This window comes from Nerophis lumbriciformis, linkage group LG19 (assembly GCF_033978685.3).
Source record: "Nerophis lumbriciformis linkage group LG19, RoL_Nlum_v2.1, whole genome shotgun sequence".
NCBI classification, from domain to species: Eukaryota; Metazoa; Chordata; class Actinopteri; order Syngnathiformes; family Syngnathidae; genus Nerophis; species Nerophis lumbriciformis.
The window spans coordinates 26,968,628-26,994,285 of record NC_084566.2 but is presented as its reverse complement, the minus strand read 5'-3'; the positions used below and the strand labels follow the sequence as shown (position 1 = coordinate 26,994,285).

Genomic DNA, 25,658 nt, shown 5'->3' with positions numbered 1-25,658 from the left:
GTTGTGTGTACAGCTGTAGAGTATCACACCAAGCAGCAGTAGAATGTTTTGAGGTATGTGTTATCTCCCTGCACAAAGGATGCTTTGAGTGGTTGCCATGGTAACCGCAGAGGTAGCTTGGAGGAATGGATGACGCAGGAAATAACTTTTTTTTTTTTATTAAATTGGGAATTGCAGTGCATGTTTAATGAAGTGCACAGCCTGCTTTAGCATGTTCAAACTCACCAAGCAACACACACACACACGTCACTTATGTTGTGATGCCACAAATATTATGCACCTTTATGAAGGCCTAACTTTATTGATTTCATACTTAAAGGCTCTTAACGGGGAAATAAGTTATACTATACGGTACCTCCAAACAGCTTTTTTTTGTACATTTTTAACGATCATTTTGATGTTGATACATTTCAATACATTTCTTGTTTTTCTTGCTCTCAAATATTGTGTTGGCCTTTCGACACGAGCTTGTTTGGAGTGGAATTTTCCACACACTCACACTTTAACAGTCTGCCCGGCAGGCAAGGCCGCCCTCTACTGGTCATTCTCAACTATACCGTATACAGTAAACTGGACTAATTGTCATCTTTACATTTGAGATGACATTAAGCTGTAAAACAAACTTAATTTTTCTATTTTTGCTTTACTTTGAAATATAGCAGGAAGTTATAAATTGTGTCATGTTGTCATATGACTATTTGGAAATGATGTGGTTAAAAATGAGGAAGTTTAAAAAAACGTTATTTGAAGCGGTGATATGTGCTTAATACTATATTCAAAATGTACCTGCACTTATACATACTTATGTGTAAAATGAGCACTTCGTGGACAAACTAGTGCTTCGAATATGAAAAAGGAAACGACGTCATACTAAATGTTATTTTATGACAAGCACTGTCACCAACTCACCACTAGATGTCACCGTTTCTCTTGTAATTTAACCGCGCGTTGAGAAAAGCTAATTGTTTCCTTTCAACAAGCTCACTGTTTCATCACTACAAGACACCTTTTGCTAACTGATCAATAAACATATTGTTTGTTGTTATAAAACACAGAACATAAACTACGAAGTTATTACCTTCAACAAGTTGGTGAGCTTCATGACAGAATCCCAGTCAGGGACCAGGAGGATATGCTGACAGGCTGTTGGGGATAGTTGATGCTTTTTTGCTGTCCTCTCAGGACTGCCAGCATTCATGGCTGCTGCTGCGGATAAGAAGGAGGAGAAGGAGAAAAAAGAAGAGGAGGAGGAAAAAGGAGAAGGAGGAGGAGAAGGAGGAAGACAAGGAGGATGATGAGAAAGAAGAAGAAAAGGTAAAGAAAGAGGAGGAGATGGAGGAAAAGAAGGAGGAGAAGGTGAAGAAAGAGGAGGAGATGGAGGAGAAGAAGGAGGGGAGAAGGAGGTGGAGGAGAAGAAGAAGGAGAAGGACAGGGTGAAGGAGGAGGAGGAAAAAAGGAGGGGGAAGAGGAAGAGCAGAAAGAGGAGGAGGAGAAGAAGAACAAGAAGGAGTGGGAGGAGAAGGAGGAGGAAGAGAAGGAGGGGGAAGAGGCTGAGCAGAAGGAGTAAGAGGAGGAGGAGAAGAATGAGAAGAAGGGGGAGAAAGAGGAGGAGCAGGAGGAGGAGGAAAAGAAGAAGGAGAAGAAATTGGAGGAGAAAAAAAGGAGAAGGGAGAGGAGGGGGAGGAGGAGCAGAAGGAGGAAGAGAAAGAGGGGGAAGAGGAGGAGCAGAAAGAGGAGGACACGAACAAGAAGGAGTGGGGAGGAGAAGGAGGAGGAGGAAGAGGAAAAGAAGAAGGAGAAGAAAATGGAGGAGAAAAAGAAGGAGAAGGGAGAGGATGAGAAGGAGAGGGAAGAGGAGGATCAGAAGGAGGAAGAGAAGAAGGGGGAAAAGGAGGAGGAGAACAAGAACGAGAAGGAGGGGGAGAAGTAGGAGGAGGAGCAGGAGGAGGAGGAAAAGAAGAAGGAGAAGAAATTAGAGAAGAAAAGGAAGGAGAAGGGAGAGGAAGAGGAGGAGGAGAACAAGAAGGAGGGGGAGGAGTAGGAGGAAAAGAAGAAGGAGAAGAAATTGGAGGAGAAAAAGAAGAAGGGAGAGGAGGAGAAGGAGGATCAGAAGGAGGAACAGAAGGAAGGAAAGAGGAGGAGGACACGAACAAAAAGGAGGGGGAGGAGAAAGAGAAGAAGGAGAAGAAATTGGAGGAGGAAAAAGGATCAGAAGGAGGAAGAGAAGGAGGGGAAGAGGAGGCAGACACGAACAAGAAGGAGGGGGAGGAGAAGGAGGAGAAGGAGGAAAAGAAGAAGGAGAAGAAATTGGAGGAGAAAAAGAAGGAGAAGGGAGAGGAGGAGAATGAGGTGGAGGAGGAGGATCAGAAGGAGGGGAAGAGGAGGAGGACACGAACAAGAAGGAGGGGGAGGAGAAGGAGGAGAAGGAGGAAAAGAAGAAGGAGAAGAAATTGGAGGAGAAAAAGAAGGAGAAGGGAGAGGACGAGGGGGAGGAGAAGAAGAACCAGAAGGAGGGGGAGGAGAAGGAGGAGAAGGAGGGGGAGCAGGAGGAGGGGGAGGAAAAGAAGAAGGAGAAGAAATTGGAGGAGAGAAAGAAGGAGAAGGGAGAGGATGTGAAGGAGGAGGAGGATCAGAAGGAGGAAGAGAAGGAGGGGGAGAGGAGGAGCAGAAGGAGGAGGAGGAGAACAAGAACGAGAAGGAGGGGTAGAAGGAGGGGGAGGAGGAGGAGGAAAAGAAGAAGGAGAAGAAATTGGAGGAGAAAAAGAAGGATAAGGGAGAGGAGGAGGAAGAGTACCAGCAGGAGGAAAATAAGGAGGGGGGAAGAGGAGGAGGAGAAGAAAAATGAGAAGGAAGGGGAGAGGGAGGTGGGGGAGAAGGAGGAGGATGAGCAGGAGGAGGAAGAGGAAAAGAAGGAGAAGAAATTGGAGGAGAAAAAGAAAAAGAAGGGAGAGAAGGAGGAGGAGAAGAAGGGGGAGGAGGAGGATCAAAAGGAGGAAGAGAAGAAGGGGGAAGAGGAAGAGCAGAAGGAGGAGGAAAAGAAGAACAAGAAGGAGGGAAAGGAGGAAGAGAAGAAGGAGCACGAGCAGGAGGGAGAGGAGCAGGAGGAGGAGGAAAAGAAGAAGAAGAAGAAAGAGGAAGAGAAAATGAAGGAGAAGGAAGAGGAGGAGAAGGAAGAGGAGGAGAACAAGAATAAGGAGGGGGAGAAGAAAAAAGAGGATGAGAAGGAGGAGGAGGACGTACCTTGCTGGCTCCGGTGATGCACCTATCATCCGGTCGTGTGACCTGGAGTCTCAACTTACTGCAAAAAGAAAGCCCTCAGGTTCCTGGTCATGGGCAGCATCGCCTCTTGCTGTCTTCCTTCCACTCCAAAGCTCCACAGGGAAGTTCACTCTGGACTGGAGGAGCACCGAGTGGAAGTGGAACCAAGCCTGGTGGAGACTGAGAGCAGCCTGCAACACATCAGTGACAGAGAGAACATGGATGGTAAGCTTAGTGACTGCACTCTAACATATACTATGTATCGTGTACTATGTAAAATGTACTATGTAACATGTACTATGTATCATGTACTATGTACTCATGTGCTACTATGCTTATTTAACAGTATGGAGACTTAATGTATCTATGAAATCAAAGGTGTTTGAAATTGATCTTGTCTCAATATTTGACATCAATAACTAATAAAACTGCAAACATTTTAGTGTGACATGGGAGTCAAAGCGGCTGGTGTGTGTGTCGTCATGTGACGCTGTGACGTGCTTCAAACTGAAATAAACATTTGTTCAGAGGAGGGAGTTGGGGGGGGCGCAATAGTTGACTTTTTTGTCAGGAGGTGTTGTCTTGTTCATGAATTATTGACAAGCATCTCCTCTTTCAGCCTCCAGCAGTCTTCTTTAAAGTTTACTGGAGGAAGCAAAGGCTGCAAAATGTAAACCTGGCAAACAAAACATGTAACATCCTTGTCCAGAAAATGCCATTTTGTAATGTTTACCACACATTGATGTACACCCGCGGGTCGTCCCAAACAAATATGGCGCTACACCCACATTATTAGTGTAGCTTGTGGTTCCAACTCTGAACAGCAGGGGGTATCTTATCGCTCTTTTTTTTTAACACAGCTCATACACACCTGCTCTGCCAGAGAATAAGAAGACATAGTAGGAGGGATCCGCGTTGCTTTATCGTACTTTTGGACACTTCTGGAGACATGAGAAGCACATTTTGCTCTTCTCAACTAGCAGCGGGTGCAATCAAAAGCAAGCAATAAACACGAAAAGAAGCAAAATAAGAAAGTTAATTTGTATTTCAATACATATTTTTTATGCTTTTGACATTCTTTGTCATTGCTAGGGGTGCCATAATACCACTTTTTCACTTCTAATACAATACCGATAGTGAAGCATTGAGCATGGGCCGATACCGATATCGATCAGATACGATCATACATACAATTATACACTTTTATGGTTTTGTTATGTGGAATGTTGTAGAAAAACTGGAATGGATTTATGCTGTCTTCAAATGGGTCATATTATGTTTGTTTGTTTTGTTTCTACATTTCAAACACTTCCTTGTGGTCTACATCTGTGTTTTTCAACCTTTTTTGAGCCAAGGCACATTTTTTTCATAAAAAAAAATACGGAGGCACACTGCCAGCAGAAAAGGTTAAAAAAATTAAATTATTTTGAGTTTGTTGTTGTTTGTTGTTGCTGTGCGTAGCACTTTAGCTTCTGTCTTGCGCTGTTGTTTTGGTGACCCTTCCTGTTTTGTTGGTGTTCTCCTGTAGCAGCTTTACGCCTTCCTTTAAGTGCCATTGCCCGCACCTGCTTTGTTTTCGCAATCAAGACTATTTAAGTTGTGCGCACGCTATCCTTCTTTGTGGGTACATTGTTGATTGTTATGTCATGTATGGATGTACTTTGCTGTCTCTGCTCCACACGCTGTAAGTTTTTGCTGTCGTCCAGCATTCTGTTTTTGTTTACTTTGTAGCCAGTTCAGTTTTAAGTTTGTTTTGCATAGCCATCCCTATGCTTCAATGCCTTTTCCTAGCGGGACTTGCCTTTTGTTAATTTTTGGTTTAAGCGTTACATACCTTTTTACCTGCACGCTGTCTCCCGCTGTGCTCTGCATATCGGGATCGCGACAAACCATCCTTGACGCGTTCCGACTTCTACAAAGCAATGAACTACCTGCTGCCACCTACTGATATGGAGTATTACATGGTTACCCTTCCAAGCTCTAAACAGCACAGGCACTAGACAATGGCACATTATTCTAATTATTGATTTGCAAAAAATATTTTTGGACCAATTAGATGAAGTTGCATAATTTTCCTACAGTGCACTGCAAAAACTGAAATCTAAGTAAGATTAAATATCTCAAATAAGGGTGATATTTGCTTATTTTCCGTCTGATAAGATAATTCTTCTCACTAAGCAGATTTTATGTTAGAGTGTTTTACTTGTTTTAAGTGTTTTGGTCCTAAATGATCTCAGTAAGATATTACAGCTTTTTGCTGAGATTTGATGACCTACATTGAGTAAAGCCTCCTTGAAACTAGAATATCAACTGATGCAAAGCTGTGTCATCAACACTCACAAGTATAAAACTACTTTTTTAAAGTAATATTTTCTTATTTCAAGCATGAACAAAAAAAATCATGATTTTGACACAATTGTGTCTCATAATTAAAACAGATGACAGCCAAATTGACTTTGCTGTTTTATTTTCAATGAAACCATGAATTGATTAACGTGGACCCCGACTTAAACAAGTTGAAAACCGTATTCGGGTGTTACCATTTAGTGGTCAATTGTACGGAATATGTACTGTACTGTGCAATCTACTAATAAAAGTTTCAATCAACCAATCAAAAAAACAATAGAAAATACGTACTCATATAGTAGTACAGTTGTTATTAGTGAGAATATACTTATTTTAAGGTATTTTTGGGTTCATTGACGTTAGCTCATTTGACTTGTTTTGGAAAGTATAGTTGTTATTAGTGAGAATATACTTATTTTAAGGTATTTTTGGGTTCATTGAGGTTAGCTAATTTGACTTGTTTTGGAAAGTCTTGACAAGCCAACTTTTCTTGTTCTATTGGCAGATAATTTTGCTTAGTTCAAATAAAATACCCCTAATTTTTGTATTTTTTTTTCTTGTTTTTGAACACTGACTTTTTGCAGTGTAAATATGTAATATAGACACTGTTAGAAAAAAACACTATTTTGCATGGTTTGTGTTTCTTATGCTTCACTGATACTGTTTTAGTCTTGGTGTTGTATCTGTTTTAATGGCTAAACGTTTATTGTTTAAAATATTGGTTTGTACTGTAGCACTTTAATATGTATTTAAACGAAAAGTCTGTGACCAATAAAATTAATTATTATTATTTCGGGTGGCCGTTGTTTCGTCGTACTTTGTTTAGCGGTCCTTGAATACACCGTAAAAACACCTGTGTTTCGTAATCCTCGATCACTCACGATAAGACAGCAAATTTGAAGGTTCAATGTGCACGATTGAATAACTTAGTTGCTCAGACAGCAATGTGTCTATATCAGTTCTGATATTGGGTATTGTTTCTTAATGGGGAAAGACGTCAATGTCTCTTGTTTTCATGTTACCAATCAGCCTGTGAGTTTATCAATCACGTTTTTTTGGAGAATTATTACAAACCGTCGGAAGCTTTACTGCAGTTATCATTATTACCTTTGATTATTACATCCCTATTACGTTCGTCTGGTGTGCTATTGTGGGCTTAACTGTTGTGTAGCTGCTCGCTCCTCGTGACCCACAGCTTACTATGTTTACGACTTGACTAAAAACAAGAAAATACCAACCTTGCATGCTTATTGGAGGACATTCCGATGTTAACTGGCTGTCCAAGTAAACACACAGCAGGACTGCTTGTATCAAAACAATTCTATCAGACATTTTAGATGCAAGCCGATATCATTCCATACTTATGTTTTGCTGATATTAGACTGATATCAATATTGAATCGGGACAACACCACTTTATACCTTTTGTCCAAATCTTTAATGTCCTGACAGAGTTGGACACGTTGGTCAGTCCTGCAGATCATCCACAGACCAGCACCATGTTCCTAAGGAAGTCTCTCAACGATGGTGAGGTGTTTCTATTGTTTCACGTCAAATTCAACAATCACTTTTCATATTGGCTATCGATGCTAATCTGTTGTTTAGGTCAACAGTCAAGGTCAAATGCAGCCTTATAAATCTGATGATGGAAGCATCATATAAATACATTTATCTTGCTTGGAGGAGTAATCACATTTTAGACTTAGTTTTCCCGCCTCATTCTTGGTAGAAAGGTTTTGTCTCCCTCTTGTGTCCAAATGACCTCACTGTGTCCTGTTTGAGTCCAGAGTTATTCATATTTTCCATTTTACTGCTGTAAAAAGCCAACTTTGTGACCAAACTGTTTGTATTTGCAGTGACAGAAAAACAAAGGATACACTTTATACGATACGTGAGTATACTTATCATCACATGCTGATTGACAGCTGTCACTGGTACTCTAATGCTTGTGTGTGTGTGTGTGTGTGTGTGTGTGTGTGCGTGTGTGTGTGTGTGTTAGTACGGTCCGGTCACCAGGTGCAAGTACAGTTCCTGCTCCACCATCTTTCTTGATGACAACACCGTCAGTAGGCCACACCTGAAATACACCATCAAATGGTACCAGAGTACAAAACCCAAAACCAGTCAAGTTGGCACGTTGTGTAATTAGTAAATAAAATCAGAATACAATGATTTGCAAATCCTTTTCAACTTATATTCAATTGAATAGACTGCAAAGACAAGATATTTCATGTTTGAACTGAGAAACGTAATTTTTTTTTTTTTCAAATAATCACAAATTTAGAATTTAATGGCAGCAACACGTTGCAAAAAAGTTGGCACAGGGGCATTTTTTTACCACTGTGTTACATGGCCTTTCCTTTTAACAACACTCAGTAAACGTTTGGGATCTGAGGAGACCAATTTTTGAAGCTTTTCAGGTGGAATTCTTTCCCATTCTTGCTTGATGTACAGCTTAAGTTGTTCAACAGTTGTGGTATTTAACGCTTCATAATGCGCCACACATTTTCAATGGTAGACAGGTCTGGACTACAGGCAGGCCAGTCTAGTACCCGCACTCTTTTACTACGAAGCCACGCTTTTGTAACACGTGCAGAATGTGGCTTGGCATTGTCTTGCTGAAATAAGCAGGGGCGGCCATGAAAAAGATGTTGCTTGGATGGCAACATATGTTGCTCCAAAACCTGTATGTACCTTTCAGCATTAATGGTGCTTTCACAGATGTGTAAGTTACCCATGCCTTGGGCACTAATACACCCCCATACCATCACAGATGCTGGTTTTTGAACTTTGCGCTTATAACAGTCCGGGTGGTTCTTTTTCTCTTTGGTCCGGAGGACACAACGTCCACAGTTTCCAAAAACTATTTGAAATGTGGACTCGTCAGACCACAGAACACTTTTACACTTTGCATCAGTCAATCTTAGATGAGTTCGGGCCCAGCGAAGCCAGCGGCGTTTCTGGGTGTTGTTGATAAATGGCTTTCGCTTTACATAGTAGAGTTTTAACTTGCACTTACAGATGTAACGACGAACTGTAGTTAATGACAGGGGCTTTCTGAAATGTTCCTGAGTCATGTGGTGATATCCTTTACACACTGATGTCGGTTTTTGATGCAGTACCGCCTGAGGGATCGAAGGTCACGTTGGCTTTTGTCCTTGCTGCTTACGTGCAGTGATTTCTCCAGATTCTCTGAACCTGTTGATGATATTACGGACCGTAGATGGTGAAATCCCTTAATTCCTTGCAATAGCTCGTCGAGAAACTGTTCGGCAATTTGCTCAAGCATTTGTTGACAAAGTGGTGACCCTCGCCCCATCCTTGTTTGTGAATGACTGAGCATTTCATGGAAGTTACTTTTATACCCAATCATGGCACCCACCTGTTCCCAATTAGCCTGTTCACCTGTGGGATGTTCCAAATAAGTGTTTGATGAGCATTCCTCAACTTTCTCAGTCTTTTTTGCCACTTGTGCCAGCTTTTTCGAAACATGTTGCAGGCATCAAATTCCAAATGAGCTAATATTTGCAAAAAATAACAAAGTTTACCAGTTCAAAGATCAAGTATCTTGTCTTTGCAGTCTATTCAATTGAATATAGGTTGAAAAGGATTTGCAAATGATTGTATTCTGTTTTTATTTACCATTTACACAACGTGCCAACTACACTAGTTTTGGGGTTTGTACATCAATACAACTTTTTACAGTAAACAGAATTAATTTGAACACACGTGTGTCTTTTTACAGCGTGGCGCTGGCCATTTACTACCACATAAAAAACAGGTGAGGCAGCTCGTGTATTGTATGTTTATCGTGCATGAATAGTGAGTTTGGGCGTCTGCCTTCTAGGGACAAAGATGGAACACCACTCGACATTTTTGATGAGAAGCTCCATCCTCTCTCAGTGAGATGTCCATGTTTCTTCCTACAGTAGATACACAACGCTTCCCTTAGTCCTCCATCCTACTGCTCCCTCCCACAGAGATCCCAAGTGACGGCGGACTACGACCGGCGTGACCCAGACCAGAGGCAGACATATCGCTTTGTGCGTACGCTCTTCTGTGCTGCTCAACTGGCGTCCGAGTGCGCCATCGTCTCGCTGGTATGATGACATCTATAGTCACAATCGGAATTGTGCACTTAAAAAAATTATGAAAACCGAAACGAATCCATGAGGGTCCAGTCAAGACCTGTCAAGTCTTGTTCTAGTTCAGTGGTTTTTAACTTGGGTTCGATGGAACCCTAGGGGTTCGGTGAGTCGGGCTCAGGGGTTCGGCGGAGGTCAAAACACACCCGACTCATTGTGTAAATAAAAACTTCTCCCTATCGGCGTATTACGGATACGGCAGCAGCAGAAGTCAGACTGATTTGCAGGTGTGTAATTTGTTGTGAGTTTATGCACTGTGTTGGTTTTGTTCTTTGAACAAGGTGATGTTCATGCATGGTTAATTTTGTGCACAAGTAAAAAAACATGGTAACACTTTAGTATGGGGAACGTATTCACCATTAATTAGTTGCTTATTAACATGCAAATAAGTAACATATTGGCTCTTAACTAGTCATTATTAAGTACTTATTAATGCCTTATTCAGCATGGCCTTATTATAACCCTAACCCTCTAACCCTGGCCCTAACCCTCTAACCCTAACCCTAACCAAATAACTCTAAATTAAGTCTTTGTTACTTAGAATATGTTCCTCTAGTGTCCAAAAAACTGTAAATTAAGTCTTTGTTACTTAGAATATGTTCCCCATACTAAAGTGTTACCAAAAACATATAACTTTGTCTTGAATTTGAAAAAAAAAACAATTTATTTTTCACTAAAGAAGGGTTCGGTGAATGCGCATATGAAACTGGTGGGGTTCGGTACCTCCAACAAGGTTAAGAACCACTAATCTAGTTGTTACGGCGGGGTCACATGTTTCCCCAAGATGCAGACGGAACTCCGGAGGCAGCGTGCAGGTAGGACAATGATTTATTTTTCAAAAATCAGGCAAAATCCAAAAATACAGGAGAGCGTGCCGATAGCACGGGTAACTATGGAAAAGCTAACGGGAAAGCTTAGCACGGAAAACAAGCAAACAAATGGCGACGCTTAGCTCAGGAATCAAACGGTATACTTGTTGCATGGCGCAAACAAGACAGCCAGACTGAGTGTGGCAAAAAGCAGGAATAAATAGCTCTCTGATTAGTGCCCGGGGAGCAGGTGAGCGTTCCGAACTCTAATCAGAGGCAGGTGAAAACAATCAGCACCCATGGCAACCAGGAAAACACAAACCCAGGGGTGCTGAAACAGAACCAAGGGGGTCTTTAACTAAACAAAACATGATCCGAGCAACGGATTTTGACAATATTTTTCCTATGTTTACCATATTTTTCGGAGTATAAGTCGCACCGGCCGAAAATGCATAATAAAGAAGGAAAAAAACATATATAAGTCGCACTGGAGTATAAGTCGCATTTTTTTGAGGAAATTTATTTGATAAAACCAAGAATAGACATTTGAAAGGCAATTTAAAATAAATAAAGAATAGTGAACAACAGGCTGAATAAGTGTACGTTATATGAGGCATAAATAACCAACTGAGAACGTGCCTGGTATGTTAACGTAACATATTATGGTAAGAGTCATTCAAATAACTATAACATATAGAACATGCTATACGTTTACCAAACAATCTGTCACTCCTAATCGCTAAATCCCATGAAATCTTATACGTCTAGTCTCTTACGTGAATGAGCTAAATAATATGATTTGATATTTTACGGTAATGTGTTAATAATTTCACGCATAAGTCGCTCCTGAGTATAAGTCGCACGCCCGGCCAAACTATGAAAACAAACTGTGACTTATAGTCTGAAAAATACGGTAGTTCTTATTTCCGGGTTAACGCTCTTATTTTGTGTTTCCACTTCCTGTTTGGTGTGTTTTTTTCCTGCAGGGACTTCACCCTGGTTTTCTGAGCGCCGTTTTTCACCACCTGCCTATGATTAGCCATTATGCTGCCAATTACTAATAAGAGGGCTTCTTATTCCGGTCTCACCCCGCCAGTCCTTGCAGGATCAATGCTCGCCACAAGCGACTGTGCTATTATAATTTTAAATATTTGTCAATCTACGTTTAGCTTTGCCGTGGGCATCCCATGCGCCTCCTAGCGTCACGGTGTTTGTTTTTGTCTTTTTGCCTTGCCATTTGAAGTAAAAGATCTTGCTCAGTGGCCTTGTGGTAAGCGCGTCCGCCCTGAGACTGGAAGGTCGTGAGTTCAAACACCGGCCGAGTCATACCAAAGACTATAAAAATGGGACCCATTGCCTCCCTGCTTGGCACTCAGCATCAAAGGTTGGAATTGGGGGTTAAATCACCAAATGATTCCCGAGCGCGGCCACTGCTGCTGCTCACTGCTCCCCTCACCTCCCAGGGGGTGAACATGGGGATGGGTCAAATGCAGAGGATAATTTCACCACATCAGTTGGTACTTTAACTTACCTGCACACTGCTTCTTCCGCTTCCTGAGGTACACAACCATCGTAGACATGCGACCCGAACACAAAAATAAGACCTCTAAATAGCTCATGTTGAGCAGAACTGGCATGTAAGTGTAAAAAGAAGTTCATGGTAGAGCTTCAAACTTACCAAGAATGAGTACCACTGATGGGGGTAAGGTAATGACAGGTGAGGAAACTCCTCTGTATGTACATAGAAGAAAAAAAAACTTGTTAATTGTTAATAAGATTGTGTGTCCTGTATAGGTGTACCTGGAGAGGCTGCTGACGTACGCAGACATCTCCATGAGTCCCGGCACGTGGAAGAGGATGGTGCTGGGTGCCGTCCTGCTGGCTTCCAAGGTGTGGGATGACCAGGCCGTGTGGAACGTGGACTACTGTCAGATCCTCAAAGACATGGCGGTGGAGGATATGTACGTGACACGCCACGTTTTCATCACTGAAGCCACGCGTGACGCGCTCGCCACCTTCTTACCCCACCAGGAACGAGCTGGAGCGTCACTTCTTGGAGCTTCTGCAGTTTAACATCAACGTGCCCTCGAGCGTTTATGTCAAGTATTATTTTGACCTACGCTCCCTCTCAGAGGCCAACGACCTCAGCATCCCCCTGGAGCCACTCAGCCGCGACAAGGCTCGCAAACTGGAGGTGAGCTAACAACCAACAACATTGAGGCATATTTGCATACAATATTATAATAACACAACAATTACATGCTCATGACATGCACACAACACCAATAACACAGTTAAAAGGGGAACATCACTTGCCTATCGTTCACAATCATTATGAAAGGCGTATGCATAAAAGAAAAGCATTCTAAATATTAAATGTATGCGATTAAAAGTCAGCTTACAATGGAGCCTTCAGAGAGACACTCTATTCTGCCTATAAAGGCCTTGAAAAAAAACATCCAAAACACATCCGTTAAGGTTTTATATAAATTATGTAATTATATATGTAATGTGGTAACATACACAATAATAACATAATTACATATTTTGACCATTTTAAGCATTCATTTCAAAAATGCATCACAACGTTCGCTTTTTTAAAAAACTACATCACTGATTATTATCACTACAAAACCCAAAACCAGTGAAGTTGGCACGTTGTGTAAATCCTAAATAAAAACAGAATACAATGATTTGCAAATCTTTTTCAACTTATATTCAATTTCATAGACGGCAAAGACAAGATACTTAACGTTCGAACTGGAAAACGTTGTTATTTTTTGCAAATATTAGCTCATTTAGAATTTGATGCCTGCAACATGTTTAAAAAAAGTGGCAAAAAAGATTGAGAAAGTTGAGGAATGCTCATCAAACACTTATTTGGAACATCCCACAGGTGAACAGGCTAATTGGGAACAGGTGGGTGCAATGATTGGGTATAAAAGCAGCTTCCATGAAATGCTCAGTCATTCACAAACAAGGATGGGGCGAGGGGCACCACTTTGTCAACAAATGCGTGAGCAAATTGTCAAACAATTTAAGAACAACATTTCTCTAGAGCTATTGCAAGGAATTTAGGGATTTCACCATCTACGGTCCGTAACATCATCAACAGATTCAGAGAATCTGGAGAAATCACTCCACGTAAGCGATGATATTACGGACCTTCGATCCCTCAGCCGGTACTGCATTAAAAAGTGACATAAGCGTGTAAAGGATATCACCACATGGGCTCAGGAACACTTCAGAAAACCACTGTCAGTAACTACAGTTTGTCGCTACATCTGTAAGTGCAAGTTAAAACTCTACTATACAAAGCCAAAGCCATTTATCAACAACACCCAGAAACGCTTATTTCAGCAAGAAAACGCCAAGCCACGTGTTACAACAGTGTGGCTTCGTAGTAAAAGAGTGCGGGTACTAGACTCGTCTGCCTGTAGTCCAGACCTGTCTTCCATTGAAAATGTGTGGCCCATTATGAAGTGTAAAATACCTTAACGGAGACCCTGGACTGTTGAACAACTTAAGCTGTACATCAAGCAAGAATGGGAAAGAATTCCACCTGAAAAGCTTTAAAAATTGGATTTAAAAAAGGATTTGCAAATGATTGTATTCTGTTTTTATTTACTAATTACACAACGTGTTAACTTGACTGGTTTTGGGTTTGTACATCTATGAAGAAGCTTACTGGTGTGTTCTAGTGGGACAGGTAAATGTTAAGTCAGAAAATACGGTCGTCAGTAAATTATTTTGTGTTTCTGTGCGGTCCTGTAGCAAATAAGTTATGGCCTCGGACCACTGCTGTAGTGATTGATTGATTGAGACTTTTATTAGTAGGTTGCACAGTGAAGTACATATTCCGTACAATTGACCACTAAATGGTAACACCCGAATAAGTTTTTCAACTTGTTTAAGTCGGGGTCCACTTAAATTGATTTATGATACAGATATATACTATCATATATACATATATATAGTGTCCTGATGAAGCATTGCATATGTCATCATTACCTCACCAAGCAGCATGTGGACACGTTTACAAGTTCTCTGAGTGCAATGTCAACAGCTCAAGAAAGTCTCCATGTTTTGAAATCTAGAGGTGAAATCTAGAGGTGAGCGAGAAGACCTGGTAAGTGAAATTGCGTTCCCCGCCTTCCAGGCTATTTCCAGACTGTGTGACGACAGCTTCAAGGACGCGCGGCGAGCCGCCAGGAAGCACTCCGCCAGCCAGGACGACCTGTACGGGGTCACCTGGGTTCCCGCCATCCTCTCCTAACACAGACTGGACTGATGGCGTGCTGGACTCCACCTTGGATGTCAGGTGATGTCTTGGTTTGAGAGAAAGGTCTGAAACAAATAGACTTTCTAGAACAAATCGCCTCTGACATTTAACAGAAACTTTATTTTTTTAGTTCCTTTTTATTTCTATATTTGAACAGCTAGTAGAGTGGAGTGACTTTCTACGTGTTCATTCCTAGAAAAATAAAAACATTGAAAATGAGTCTTCAGAGGTTTTTGTCAAGTAATTCCGGTGTTCTAGCTTATTACCTCGACGAGAGAAGGAAATATTTTCGGATTTAGTATGTTTGCTATTGTTTGACATCAGCTCTGTATGATCACTTCTGATCCACACCTGTGCTGATGATCCAAAATGAGTACCTTGGTCTGCCCTCCTTGGACTACATACTACATTGACTGTCAACAATCCCTCACTATTTTCTAAACCAGAGGTGGGCTAATATTTTGACTCGGGGGGGGCCACATTTAGAGAAGAAAATGTGTCACGGGGGCCAAGGTGTATGTGTGTATAGATCAGGGGTCGGCAACCCAAAATGTTGAAAGAGCCATATTGGACCAAAAATACAAAAACAAATCTGTCTGGAGCCGCAACAAATTAAAAGCCCTATTACATACAGATAGTGTGTCATGAGATATTCATTGAATTAAGAGGATTTAAAGTAAACTAAATGACCTCAAATATACCTACAGATGAGGCATAATGATGCAATATGTACATATAGCTAGCCTAAATAGCACGTTAGCATCGACTAGCTTGCAGTCATGCAGTGACCAAATATGTCTGATTAGCACTCCACACAAGTCAATAACATCAACAAAACTCACCTTTGTGCATTCATGCTCAACGTTAAAAGTTTGGTGGACAAAATGAGACAGAAAAAGAAGTGGCATAAAACCCGTCCTAGAAAGTCGGAGAAAGTTATTCTTTTGTAAACAAACTACGGTGAGTTCAAGGATCGCCAAAATTAGTAGGACAAAACGGCACTCGCCAAATACTCAAATCAGTGAAGCATGTTTAATAAAAACAGAGTGATTTATAACAATTAGGGAGGTTTGTGTCATGTTTGTCCTCCCACAGAAACCATATTAAAACAAAAAATATTTTTTTCCCCCCTCATCTTTTTCCATTTTTCATACATTTTTGAAAAAGCTCCAGAGAGCCACTAGGGCGGCGCTAAAGAGCCGCATGCGGCTCTAGAACCGCGGGTCGCCGACCCCTGGTATAGATGATATATACACATGTAGCTGTAAAAATCTGCTGTACTGTATATGTGTTTGGGTCCCTTTTTTTCAGGAAAGCTAATACCAAAAGTCACAATGTCCGATAGAGTTCTAAAAACATTATGATAGACCACCTCAAAAAAACGGAATGGAATTTTACAGTTTTTTACTGAAGGGGACACCCAAATTGTACATTAAAATAAAGAAAGTGGGATTTATAATATTAACTATGAACAATAAAACACTGAATATCAACAACATATGAACATCACTCCTCTTGTCATGATCCGTTGCCCGGATCATGTTTTGTTCTACTAGTTCCACAACCTAAGTTCAGTTTTTTAGCACCACTGGGTTTGTGTTTTGGTTACCATGGGTGCTGATTAGTCTCACCTGCCTCTGATTAGTGTTCGGCACGCTCACCTGCTGCCTGGCACTAATCAGAGAGCTACTTATTCACGTTGTGTGCCACACTCGGTCTGGTTTCCTTGTTTGCTTTATGCAACAGTCACGTTGGATGTTTACCTTGCTTCTCGTTTCTATGCTTGTTTATTCTTTTGATTCCTGTGCTAAGTTTTACCTTAGCTCCCCGTGCAATCGGGCACGTATCTCTTTTGTTTATTTCCTGTCTTTGGTATGTTGTACGATTTATGAAAAAAATAAATCATATCCTACCTGCACGCTTCGTCCGGAGTTTTCCGTCTGCATCCTGGGAGAGCAACCCCCGCAGTAACATGCTGTCAGAATAATTGTATCTAAGTTATCACAAAACTTTGTGTTGAAATAAGTTCCCGGCGAGAAGACAAAAGCTGTCTTTGAACCTACCAAGAAGAAGGCTTGTAAAACTCCACTGTGTAGGATGGGAAGCAACATGAAGGTGTTCTGTTTTTTTCATGTATTGTAATCAACAGAAAGATATTGTCGTGACCCAAGAACTACAAAGCGGAGAGGAAGCAGGGCCTGACTCCCATCAAGGCGACCTATTCTGTGAACTGTTTTACGACCTTTTCTTTGAACTGTTTTAATCAAAGGTGATGGCTGTTTACGACCCCCGTCCCTTAGAAAAAACTCTTGCCATGTAATCAGGGAAAGTCCAAATAAAAGAGGAGGCGTACAATCTTTTGCCAGGCAGCGCTCCTCAATTGAGCCAAATTTAATTTTGGCTCCGTTTAATTCCTTGCTTTTTGTTTTGTTTAATAGATGTCATCAGTGTTTGAACCGGACAGATGCCACCCAGTCGTGACACCTCTTTTACTACTCAGACCAGCTCTTTGATGGACATCTTTTACAATCAAGCAAAAAAATGTAACAAACAGCAAAATATGAAGGCAAAGTGTAATCCACACCTACAATATGATATATTATTAGGTAAAAATCTGCTTCCGCATCTGTTTCTGACACACGCGTTTAGGGCTGGGTGCGCTGAAAACAAACCCCGCCCACTCTGGGTTGTTCTTCGTCTGAGCTGCTGTGACGAAGATTACCGTAATAACTCGTATAACACTCAAAAGCGCAGATTTCAACCATTGAAATACTTTCTACAGTTCAAGACCTACGGTCATTTAAAAACAGTACTGCACTGCAGTTTTAATCTTAAAGGTCTAAAAAAATTATGTAGAACAACCGGCGGGCCGGATTGAAAATCCTAACGGGCCCTACTCATTGGCATAGTGGTTAGTGTCCGCCCTGAGATCGGTAGGTTGTGAGTTCAAACCCTGGCCGAGTCATACCAAAGACTATAAAAATGGGACATGTTACCTCCCTGCTTGGCACTCAGCATCAAGGGTTGGAATTGTGGGTTAAATCACCAAAAATGATTGCCGCGCCCACTGCTCCCCTCACCTCCCAGGAGGTGAACAAGGGGATGGGTCAAATTCAGAAGACACATTTCACCACACCTTATGTGTGTGTGACAATCAGTGGTACTTTAACTTTGAACTTAATGTGGCCCACGGGCTGTATTTTGCCCATATTTCTAAACATCTCTACTTCTAAGGTGTTAATGTAAGAACAACTAAGATGCTGCTCTATAAGCTGTCCAGTATGATTGGTGGTCCTCCTCCATAAGGTTCTCCATTGTACCTCGTCATGCCAACAATGCTTTGAAGGCATCTGGGTAAGAATAGCCGCACAGGTCTTGGCCTCCTCACAACAAGTCAGCGACAGAAGAGGACTGCAGCAGAGTGAATCGGGTCTGTTCAAGGACTTCCGTGTTTTTATGTCCACGCTGAGCCATGGTGACACTCTACGATCTGGTCTTCATCACTATCAGTCACAACGTATCCTTCATCGGTGAGTCTCGCTCTTTTATTTCAAAGAATTCATGACAAAACCTACTGGATACAATGAGAACAAAAGAAATATGCCTCTAAAAGTTATTATTTTTTCAAATTAATTTACAGTATTGTGCCATGTTGATGGTAAAATAAACATAGTGTTGATTCAATAGTTGAAGTGAGCATTATTATCTTTGTGAAAGTAGATTTTTCTGTTAGATTGAACTAAGAATGAGTATTTGTACTAAGATAATGCGAACACAAGCTAATGCTAGCAACTCAGAAATGGCATATCTATGCTATCTTAGATATAGATTGTATCGTAACAGATCACCATATGGAATGTTCTCTTGGCTACAAAGGTAAACTGAATCAATAGCAGAGGTATTTCGGCTAATAGGCAAATGCTGCTACTAACATAACAAGAAGCAGTACGTTTTTATGTACTACTCGAGTACTTGATTGTACGAGTGTTCTAAGCAGAACGATAAATAATTGTTAAGTTAGTAAATGTTATTTTTTTTAAAAGTAACGTTTGCCAGTTCGTGGGGCTGTGTTATAGAACTCTGTGTAAATCTCACTTTAAAAGGGACCTATGATAAATTTAGTCTTTTCTGTCCTATAAATTGTTGGATACTCGTGATAAACAATACCAAATGATCAAATTATAAGGTTCAGGCATTTTTGCCAGAGGGGGAGGAGCTCTTCCCCTTATGCTTTAGGCCAGTGTTTTTCAACCACTGTGCCGCGGCACACTAGTGTGCCGTGAGATACAGTCTGGTGTGCCGTGGGAGATTATCTAATTTCACCTATTTGGGTTAAAAATATTTTTTGCAAACCAGTAATTATAGTCTGCAAATTATGTGTTGTTGCTGAGTGTCGGTGCTGTCTAGAGCTCGGCAGAGTAACCGTGTAATACTCTTCCATATCAGTAGGTGGCAGCCGGTAGCTATTTGCTTTGTAAATGCAGGTAAAAAGGTGTCTTATGCTTAAACCAAAAATAAACAAAAGGTGAGTGCCCTTAAGAAAAGGCATTGAAGCTTAGGGAAGGCTATGCAGAACGAAAGTAAAACTGAACTGGCTACAAAGTAAACAAAAACAGAATGCTGGACGACAACAAAGACTTACTGTGGAGCAAAGACGGCGTCCACAATGTACATCCGAACATGACATGACAATCAACAATGCCCCCACAAAGACGGATAAAAACAACTGAAATATTCTTGATTGCTAAAACAAAGTAGATGCGGGAAATATAAGACATGAAACTGCTACAGGAAAATACCAACAAAAGAGAAAAAGCCACCAAAATAGGAGCGCAAGACAAGAACTAAAACACTACACACAGGAAAACAGCAAACAACTCCAAATAAGTTAGGGTGTGATGTGACAGGTGGTGACAGTACACCTACTTTGAGACAAGAGCTATAGTGATGCATGCTTGGTTATGCTTTAAAAGTCATATCCAACAATTCCGACAATGACTTTTAACTGTCAACTGAGTTTATGATTTCTGCTGGTGGTGTGCCTCCGGATTTGTTCAACGCAAAAAGCGTGCCTTGGCTCCAAAAAGGTTGAAAAACACTGCTTTAGGCTATGTGGACACATACATAAAGGTAAGATAAAGTAATATGTTTAACTAATCGTGGTATGCACACAATAACACCAAAGTGCTGCATGAAGTGACATTAATGCTGCCAAAGGCAATTTCTTAAAGCAGAGTCTGTATAGCTCGGTTGGTAGAGTGGCCGTGCCAGCAACTTGAGGGTTCCAGGTTCGATTCCCACTTCCGCCATCCTAGTTACTGCCGTTGTGTCCTTGGGCGAGACACTTTACCCACCTGCTCCCAGTGCCACCCACACTGGTTTAAATGTAACTAAGATATTGGGTTTCACTATGTAAAGCGCTTTGAGTCACTAGAGAAAAGCGCTATATAAATATAATTCACTTCACTAAATATAATTCACAATTGGTCAGAGTGTGTGCAGGTGTACCTAATGTTGTGACCTGGTGAATCTATATATTGTTAATTTTCGACCACGTCTGGAAAAAGTGTAGCAGTGGACAACTTCAAAATTAATATTTAAAGGGGAACTGCACTGTTTGCCCATTGTTCACAATCCTCATGTGAGACAGGAGACAAGTTTGCATTCTAATTTGTAATAATCGGCTTGTTCTTGGTGGTTAGCAATGCAGCTAATGGGGATCAATTCCTTTTGCCTCTAATTCACTTCAAAAATGCTTCCAAAAACCGCCAACAATACTTGATTTAGGTTCCGTAACCTGCCTAACAACCAAGCTGTTGTTACGGTTGGGGGGGTCGCATGGCTATGCGCAGGTTGTTTTCCCAAGATGCAGACGGAACTCCGGAAGCAGCGGCCAGGTAGGAAAAAATTATTTATTTTCATAAATAAGGCAAGAAAACAAGAACAGAAAAGCATGCCGATTGCACGGGAAGCTAGGGTAGAGCTAAGCACAGGAACAAGAAGCTAAGATAACCAACATAACATGTTGCAGGATAAAAAAAACCCCAGTTAGACCGAGTGTGGCAAAAGGCAGGAATAAATACCTCTCTGATTAGTGCCCGGGAGCAGGTGAGCAAATGAAAATAATCAGCACCCATGGCAACCACGAAACACAAACCCCAGGGTGCTGAAACAGAACTAGGGGAGTCTCAAACTAAAACAAAACATGATCCGGGCAACGGATCAGCACAGCTGTAGCAACTTTGTTATTCTAGCGTAGTAACACATCGTTTTTCAATGTCATTAGCCATACGCTGGCTTTTTGCATCAACAGCTAAATTGCTTTTGAGTAGAGATGTCCGATAATGGCTTTTTTGCCGATATCCGATATTGTCCAACTCTTAATTACAGATTCCGATATCAACCGATACAGATTTATACAGTCGTGGAATTAACACATTATTATGCTTAATTTTGTTGTGATGCCCCAAAATAAATCAACTCAAGTGATGGAAAAAAATGCCAACATGGCACTGCCATATTTACTACTGAAGTAACAAAGTGCATTATTTGTTTTAACGTGCCTCAAAACAGCAGCTTGGAATTTGGGACATGCTCTCCCTGAGAAAGCATGAGGAGGTTGAGGTGGGTGGGGTTGGGTTGTATTGCCGTGTCCCGGAAGAGTTAGTGCTGCAAGGGGTTCTGGGTATTTGTTCTGTTGTGTTTATGTTGTGTTACGGTGCGGATGTTATCCCGAAATGTGTTTGTCATTCTTGTTTGGTGTGGGTTCACAGTGTGGCGCATACTTGTAACAGTGTTAAAGTTGTTTATACGGCCACCCTCAGTGTGACCTGTATGGCTGTTGACCAAGTATGACTTGCATTCACTTGTGTGTGTGAAAAGCTGTATGTATTATGTGATTGGACCGGCACGTAAAGGCAGTGCCTTTAAGGTTGATTGGCGCTCTTTACTTCTCTCTACGTCTGTGTACCACTTCGTACAGCGGCGTCTTAAAAAGTCATACATTTTACTTTACCGATAATTTCCGATATTACATTTTAAAGCATTTATCGGCCGATGATATCGGCAGTCCGATATTATGGGACATCTCTACTTTTGAGTTTGTAATGCACAACACATTGTAGATTAGATTAAAATCATCATGGCTCACCTTTAAGAGCTGTGCTGCACGAGGAGCTGACCGCCTGTTGCTCCACTTCACTCTCAATCAGCAGGGATGAGTGGGTTGCTGGTTCGAGCCTGGTGTGTGCGGGGCAGTACTGTGCGGGATGACCACCACTGTTACATAACTGAAGCATGTTTCTATTGGAGCTCCTAGGAAGGTGTACCTAATGAAATGTACCTGTGTTCCTCAGGCAAAGTGTGGTGGGTTCTGATGGTTCTGGGCCGCGTTCTGGTGCTGTGTCTGGGCGCCTCGAGCCTCTTCCAAGACGATCAGGAGAGGTTTGTGTGCAACAGCCTCCAGCCGGGCTGCTCGGTGGTCTGCTTTGACGTCTTGTCTCCGGTGTGTCTTCTGCGCCTGTGGCTCTTCCAGCTCATCCTGCTGTGTTTGCCTCACATCCTGTTCGCCACCTACGTCACCCACAGAACCACCGCTGGCTACCCAGGTGGAGGGGTGCCGAGGTTCTCCTGCGCCTACGTTGTCACCATCATTCTTCGCATCCTTCTGGAAGTGTCTTTCGGTGCGGGACAGTTCTTCCTCTTTGGTTTGTCCATCCCGAAGAGCGTGCTGTGCTACGAGGCCCCCTGCAGCTCGGGGGTGGAGTGCTTCGTCTCCAGACCTACAGAGAAGACCCTGATGCTCCACCTGATGCTGGCCTTGGCATCCTTGTCAGCCATGTTGAGCCTGCTGGACTTGGTCTGCACAATCAAAGCCACGCTGAGCCGGAGGAGAGCGAGACGCATACTGGGTGACCAGCTGTGCAAAGGAGAAGAAGGTAGCGTCCCCGATGGGCTCCTGACCCAAAGAACAAGCACCAGCGGGACCTCCATGAACGACCACAAGGAGGGGGCACCTCTTCCAAACGGACAACTCAAGAAGCTTCAAGACCCCAGGCACGCTCAGACGGACGTATCGCCTTTCTCTGTGATGCACTTAGTCCTCCACGACCAGGCCAGATCTCCAACACCCAAAGAGCCAAGCCGGGTCACATCCAGTAACAACTGGTCTGTCAAAGACAAGAGGGCGTGGGTTTGATGGCGACTAGACTTTACTTCTATTCTACTCATGTAGTTTTTTATGTTTACATCCAAACACTTCCTGAGTCACAAAACCAATAAAAGGATTGTGACTCAACTCAACTGGTATAAGTACCACCTCAGGAAGAAGTTGGCTCTCCACCATTATGACATACTTGCCAACCCTCCCGAATTTTCCGGGAGACTCCCGAAATTCAGCGCCTTTCCCGAAAACCTCCCGGGACAAATATTCTCCCGAAAATTTCCCGATTTTCAGCCGGAGCTGGAAGCCACGCCCCCTCCAGCTCCATGCGGACCTGAGTGAGGACAGCCTTTTTTCATCCAGACTAGAGATAAATTGTATTATTATGTTTATTTTACCTAAAAATAAATATATTAATTAATTTAAAAAAAAAAAAAAAAAAATACATTTTTACTATATTTTGCTAAAAACATCAAAATTAATTGTATTTTTATTTGTATTTTTTTGTGACTCCTTATTACATCCAGCCATAGAATTATACATTAAAATAAACATATTTGAAATAATTGATTTTAAATTATCATAATTATTCATTTAAAATGACCATATTTAATTATTAAAATAATTGCTTGTTTATCAACAACTTTAGCATTTTATTCATTACATTTTGAAACTCTCAGAAGCCAAGTTATGTTATATTCCTTAATATTTATTTATGCAAGTTTGAAGTATCAATTATCTAAACACAGTTTTGTTTGCATATTTTCAGGATGTATATATATATATATATATATATATATATATATGTATGTCTGAAATACTTCCATCCATCCATTTTCTACCGCTTAATCTCTTCGGGGTCGCGGGGGCGCTGGAGCCTATCTCAGCTACAATCGGGCGGAAGGCGGGGTACATCCTGGATAAGTCGCCACCTCATCGCAGGGCCAACACAGATAGACAGACAACATTCACACTCACATTCACACACTCGGGCCAATTTAGTGTTGCCAATCAACCTATCCCCAGGTGCATGTCTTTGGAGGTGGGAGGAAGCCGGAGTACCCGGAGGGAACCCACGCAGTCACGGGGAGAACATGCAAACTCCACACAGAAAGATCCAGAGCCCGGGATTGTACCCAGGACTGCTCAGGACCTTCGTATTGTGAGGCAGATGCACTAACCCCTCTTCCACCGTGCTGCCTGTATGAAATACTTGACTTGGGGAATTCTAGCTGTCAATATACTCCTCCCCTCTTAACCACGCCCCGCCCCACCCCCGACCACGCCCCCACCCCCCACCTCCCGAAATTGGAGGTCTCAAGGTTGGCAAGTATGCATTATGACCAACATTAAAATATAGTAGTGTAGTAGACCTAAGTATTGATTAAAAACAAGGCGGAGTATATGTAATATTTTTGGCAACTGTAACACACAGTTTGAACAGTAACACTGAGTTTAAAGAAAGGAAAACAAAACGTTGTACTTTAATCAAGTGATTCTTTGGCGTACCACTAGACCGGGGGTCGGCAACCCCGCGGCTCTAGAGCCATGGAGCTTTTTCAAAAATGCATGGAAATGGAAAAAAAATGGGGTGAACGATCTGTTTTTTGTTGTAATATGGTTTCTGTAGGAGGAAAAACATGACACAAACCTTCCTAATTGTTACAAAGCCCACTGTTTAATATGTTTGTGTTCATGCTTCACCGATGAGAGTATTTGGCGAGCGCCGTTTTGTCCTACTAATTTCAGCGGCCCTTGAACTCACCGTTGGGTGGACTGTGACTGACCAGTTTGTTTACATGCATAACTTTCTCCGACACTGCCACAGAAAGAAGTGTTTTATGCCACTCCTTCTTTGTCACATTTTGTCCACCAAACGTTTTATGCTGTGCGTGAATGCACAAAAGTGAGCTTTGTTGATGTTATTGACTTGTTGGAGTGCTAATCGGGCATATTTGGTCACTGCATGACTGCAAGCTAATCGATGCTAACATGCTATTTAGGCCAGCTGTATGTACATATTGCATCATTATGCCTCAATTATATGTATATTTGAGCAAATTTAATTTCCTTTACATATGTCCTCTGTGTATTTTATTTCATGTATCTTTGCATGTCTCATGACACATCCGTATGTAATATTGGCTGCATTTCTGATAGTTGTTTGTGTGCCATGTTGTTCCAGACCACAGCAAACGTTACCCAGCTTGCAAAGATTGTAATAAATCCATTAGAAGAAGACAGCCTATTACCTTTAACTTGGACACACACACATTTATACCTTTGGCCATTCTAAGACAGTCATTTCCAGGAGATATCTCAACCTCTGAAAAGTTTTACTCATGTTTTCCAATGTTGTAAAAATGTGTAGAATAAATATTACATTTCAACATTACTGTCAATGAATATTTGCGTCAGACTGTGACACAGAGTCATTTTGATAGTAGGCTAATACAACTAATTAGCTACTTACATCATGTGTTGTCTTCATTATAACACTTATATAATACTTTTAAAGTAACTTTGATAGTAGGCTAATGTAGCTAATATAGACACTTACATCATGTGTTGCCATCATTATAACACTTATATAAGACTTTTTTTTGCGGCTCCAGACCGATTACTTTTTTGTATTGGTGGTCCAATATGGCTTTTTCA

General features: G+C 41.6%; 2 protein-coding genes and 1 pseudogene across 2 annotated transcripts; all 3 read left to right on the top strand.

The window, feature by feature from the left end:
• The first annotated feature begins 1,291 nt into the window (after positions 1 to 1,291).
• Positions 1,292 to 3,257, top strand: LOC140679590 (uncharacterized; annotated as a pseudogene).
• A 72-nt stretch (positions 3,258 to 3,329) lies between these two features.
• On the top strand, positions 3,330 to 15,169 carry LOC133619012 (cyclin-Y-like). Its single transcript, XM_061979874.2, has 10 exons — positions 3,330 to 3,483; positions 7,056 to 7,130; positions 7,460 to 7,494; positions 7,603 to 7,700; positions 9,349 to 9,384; positions 9,451 to 9,505; positions 9,584 to 9,703; positions 12,352 to 12,518; positions 12,589 to 12,751; positions 14,717 to 15,169. Exons 1-10 carry the CDS (start codon positions 3,330 to 3,332, stop codon positions 14,831 to 14,833), a joined length of 1,020 nt encoding a protein of 339 aa, XP_061835858.1. The 3' UTR covers positions 14,834 to 15,169.
• Positions 15,170 to 18,266: 3,097 nt separating this feature from the next.
• On the top strand, positions 18,267 to 23,036 carry LOC133618965 (gap junction delta-4 protein-like). Its single transcript, XM_061979823.1, has 2 exons — positions 18,267 to 18,369; positions 22,195 to 23,036. The coding sequence occupies exons 1-2, from the start codon at positions 18,312 to 18,314 to the stop codon at positions 23,034 to 23,036; spliced, it is 900 nt and encodes a 299-aa protein (XP_061835807.1). The 5' UTR covers positions 18,267 to 18,311.
• Positions 23,037 to 25,658: the final 2,622 nt, after the last annotated feature.

Excerpts from the sequence above, each read along its gene's own strand:
- LOC133618965 (XM_061979823.1), top strand. The coding sequence starts at position 18,312 with ATGGTGACACTCTACGATCTGGTCTTCATCACTATCAGTCACAACGTA. Across the intron at positions 18,370-22,194 it reads TCACAACGTATCCTTCATCG|GCAAAGTGTGGTGGGTTCTG; the intron begins GTGAGTCTCGCT and ends TGTGTTCCTCAG.
- LOC133619012 (XM_061979874.2), top strand. The coding sequence starts at position 3,330 with ATGGGCAGCATCGCCTCTTGCTGTCTTCCTTCCACTCCAAAGCTCCAC. Across the intron at positions 7,701-9,348 it reads CTGAAATACACCATCAAATG|CGTGGCGCTGGCCATTTACT; the intron begins GTACCAGAGTAC and ends GTCTTTTTACAG. Across the intron at positions 12,519-12,588 it reads GACATGGCGGTGGAGGATAT|GAACGAGCTGGAGCGTCACT; the intron begins GTACGTGACACG and ends TTACCCCACCAG.